The sequence below is a fragment of the Asparagus officinalis genome, chromosome 8 (assembly GCF_001876935.1).
Source record: "Asparagus officinalis chromosome 8, Aspof.V1, whole genome shotgun sequence".
NCBI lineage: Eukaryota > Viridiplantae > Streptophyta > Magnoliopsida > Asparagales > Asparagaceae > Asparagus > Asparagus officinalis.
This window is the reverse complement of record NC_033801.1, coordinates 49,127,967-49,132,050: the sequence shown is the minus strand read 5'-3', so window position 1 is coordinate 49,132,050 and position 4,084 is coordinate 49,127,967. Positions and strand designations below refer to the sequence as shown.

The 4,084-nt window shown below is 38.1% G+C and overlaps 1 protein-coding gene across 1 annotated transcript; it reads right to left on the bottom strand.

Moving 5' to 3' along the window:
• On the bottom strand, positions 1,219-2,752 carry LOC109822275 (basic leucine zipper and W2 domain-containing protein 1-like). The gene is made up of 4 exons (XM_020388450.1): positions 2,729-2,752; positions 2,659-2,686; positions 2,291-2,546; positions 1,219-1,347 (listed from the first exon to the last, which is right to left on the bottom strand). Exons 3-4 carry the CDS (start codon positions 2,510-2,512, stop codon positions 1,249-1,251), a joined length of 321 nt encoding a protein of 106 aa, XP_020244039.1. The 5' UTR covers positions 2,513-2,546; positions 2,659-2,686; positions 2,729-2,752; the 3' UTR covers positions 1,219-1,248.

Sequence of the window (4,084 nt, the reverse complement as noted above, 5' to 3'; positions counted from 1 at the left end):
TCGAATGCAGCTGATAGATGCAGTTTGGATATGACCATTAGTTCACCTCAGGTAGAGGTGTTTGAGGCCATTGGAGGTGCTATCAGCCGCAGAGTAGATAATATTGGAGAAGGGTTGCGAACTCTTCTATTGGATTGAGGTCCTTAGCGGCCATTTTGGTGAACTACGTAAGGCTTGATTCCTTGGGCAAGAGGATACGTAGGCAGTCTTATGATGCAGCCGGGTTTGGATTTTGATGGGGGTGAGATCGATTTGTGAGTTGATACCGACATTTAGAGAGTGTTTGCATTCTCATTTGGGTTCTCGACTTGTTATGGATTGAGTCAGTTGTCGTGAATTGTTTCACTTCGTACTGGACATAACAAGTGAGATATTTGGTTTGGTCGGTGTCGGCTCAGTTTTGGAAAAACTTCACCGAGGTGGAGAATTGTTGGAGCACGTGAAATGATAGCATGTGGGGGCCACATGGGGAAATCTTGGGTGGGGGAAACCAGCGGTTTTTTGTGTGTGTTTTTTGTGTGTGTGTCAAGGACTTTTGGCCCACCCGAATTGTCCTTTTGAGCTTTATAAAGCCAGTGCTTAGGGTTTCGTGCATTTTGGGAAGCAAAGAGCGAAGGCAGGGGAAAGGTGAGGAACTCAGATTTTTTTTGGCGGCTGTGAATTAATTCCCAGACGTGGGCGTGCCAAGCAGAGAAGAAACAAAGGATTGTGTGTGCAGTCTGTTTTTCTTTCTTGGGCAGCGTGCAGAGCCGATTTGAGAGAGTTTTTTGTGCTTTGAGAGAGATATTTGTGTGAGGGATTTGAGAGTTTGTGAGAGGGTTTAGATTGAGTGATTGTAAACCCTAGTTGTGTTCTCTCCCTCTAATAGTAGATCTCCCCCTCCTTGCCCCGTGGACGTAGGCAGTTTGCCGAACCACGTAAAATTGATTGTTTGAGTTTGTGGCCATTGTAATAGTTTTTAGGATCCCTCGACGCGCAGTCCTAGAGCTGACGAGAGGAAGAGCTAATATCCCACTTTGATGGGATATTAGGCTTTCAGATTCTTGTTCCCTTTGAGAAACAAGAATTCTTATCGATCTTTCTCTCTTATTGTGCACCAGAAACTCTGCCGAAATTTCCGCTGCGCACAACAGGTATAACTGCACACCTGTCAACAGCACTTATGTGGCGATAGAACCATTGATGAATAGTACTGGGGGAAAGCACATCAAATACATCAACAACTTCCTCGAACAACCCTTGCAGTCATTACTCCTTGATGGATCGTCTATGGACTTGCTTAAGCAGCTCAAGTTCACACTCTTCAGTTAAGCAAAATGCACGTAAAAGTTCGGACCACAAAAACACCTGTGAGTGAGAAAATAAAGATTCATAAAGTAATGCTGAAGGAATAGACAAATGAAAAACCTGATGGTGGTTATTAAATAATGCTCTTATTCAATTAATTCCATCCAGTCGTGAACAAGCATTGCAACTTATAGACAAAAGAAAAACAATGTCTACAACCCAAGAAAACAAAAAAAAAAAAAAAATTCTTCAAATTTTTGGAGGGCGTGGAGGGGGTTGTTTAGGTAGACAAGTACAACACAAAAGAGAACTCAAATATGACTTCAGGCCCAAAAAGTATTGATATAGTCTGAGGCGTCCCTATAAGCAGAAAACCAAAACGTATAAAGTGGAGGGAAAAATGATTTGCCCAAATTTTGTAAATAGAAAATTCTAAATAGATTGAGATATGAGTGAAATATCTGGAAATGAAAAGCTCCGAAACATCGGTGTTCAGTATATAAACAAAAAACCAAACAATTTGCTAAACAATTCACAGTTCACAACCAGAGTCCCATCTGCCAAAAGAAGCCTACCAGCACAGGCTGAAAATTTTGGAGCTTTGGAGCATTGACGCCCTCTCTAGACCATAATAAGATAGAGGGACGTCAAACAAAATGCAAGTGGGCTTTTGATATTTACTGTCTTCTTCCAGTCTAGGTATATTTTGAGGGATCTCAGTTTCTTGAGTTTACAGCGCATACTGTCTTCTTCCAGTCTAGGTATATTTTGAGGGATCTCAGTTTCTTGAGTTTACAGCGCATGCAGAAGGTAGAACTAACGAAGAAAAATGGAAAAGCTGTAGGTGAAAATGCTAGCGTTCCAAAGGATATTTTCACTTTATTTTTGCACAGCTATCAAGAGCATCGGTACACTATATTACAAACATAAATTTTATTTTACAAGAATCAACAATCTATTTAGGTTTACAAAGAAACAGAGAGTACATATGAAGAGAAAATACCTTGGTAGATACATAACACTCAAGTAATTCCGGACGCACTCTGACGTCTCTATAGACAATTGTATCCATTAGTGCATCCCATAGGATGGGCACTACTTCAGTATGAGGAATTTTATTTTTTTCAATACCTTCAGCGACGGTTTTTATGACATCATGTATATCAAAATCCATAAAAACTTGATGGATTAATGTTGACTTCATCTCCTTCAAGGCCTTGAACATGTCCTTTTCAGTCTGAGCTATCAGACTCTCTTTGCTGAAAATTCACCATAGAAAGAAGTTCAGAGAAAAATGTCAGCAGAAACTACACAGAAATCACACACAGATAGTAACTCAAATCGCTCTTCCAAAATCATCTATAATAGTACCCTGCCTTCAATACTCTTCCAATCTCATCCAATTGAGACCCTAAAATTTGTTTTTCATAATCCAACACACTCCACGACAAGTCAATATTTGGCACCCAATTCTGACACCAATCCAGCATGCAAATTACAACTGCTAACATTATGCAAACGATCGGTTTCATTAGTTCTGACAAAATTTTGCCAAACCAAACAAAGGCGATGTAGCTTCAAAGCCGAACAAAATTAGTTCACTTCTGCTCAATTCCATCTATGCGCTTTAAACTTGGACCATTAAGTTAAAAACATAAGCTATGTTGACACAAAAGAAAGAAGCAAACCAAGAGAACGAAAAAGAAAACACGTGGAATAAGGGATCAATGCAAGAAAATTGCATATAAATTAAAATTGTAGAAAAAAAAATACACTGAGGAAAAGGTAGAAGGCAAGTTAGAAAGAAATGAAGAGTGGGTCTCAAAAGAACCAAGAAATAGCGGTCAGTTTGGTAAGTTCATATCAAAATTTGTCAAATCGAAGCAAACCCAGTAAGTTCTAAAATTGAGCTGAAACATCGAGAAGTATAACACATGCTCAGCTAAGAAAAATGAAGATGAAAAGTCGACTGTCCAATTCTCATCATTTTGTAATCCTTGCATCCTACATGTCCATTCAAGGAATTGAACAGTAAATCAACAAGTGATAAATAATAATTAACTCTAGCGGTTTGCAGCTATACATGTGTCCTAAGTCTTATGACTAGACAAAGTACAAGGAATTGGTGCCAAACCATTGTACTTTTTGAGCACCAATTACCAATGCAACTGTCGATGAAAATGATGGATAATCTGATATGGCTGAAATAGGAATATAAAACACAGGAAGTTTTACAAACTAGATAGAGCAACTAGGAGTCATATAAACTCGTTATGTTTACAAGATTTTCGGCACCAATTCTATAGGGAACAAATCTGATATAAAACCAAAGTAGTAGTAGTAGTAGTAGTAATGAAATGAGGCTAGAAAAAAGAAAAACCAATTGAAGTCAAATCATGGCATCTTTGAGTCAAGAGGTTATGTGTCTGGGTAATTTCAAACTTTAGTTGGACTAGCTCGAAAAGTATCGGTTCTTAATTGTCGCAAAGCAAAAAAAAAAAAGAGTAAAAGTCGAACAACACAAAGTAAACACTTTTATACATCTGATGACCCCATTCAGATAGATGGTTTAAAGGTAGACTGAATGCATAAAAAAAGAAAAATCGCCAAATTTTTTATATAGGATCGAAAAGGAAAAGGAAATCTGATTAATTATGATGAATTTATACCTCACAGAAAAGTTTCACCATTGTGAAACCCATAAAAAGTTTCATCATTTTATGAATTTGGACATAGGATTCATGTGTTCTTTTTATTGGTTTTGATCCTTGAATTTTAACTGTCATACCTCGTGATC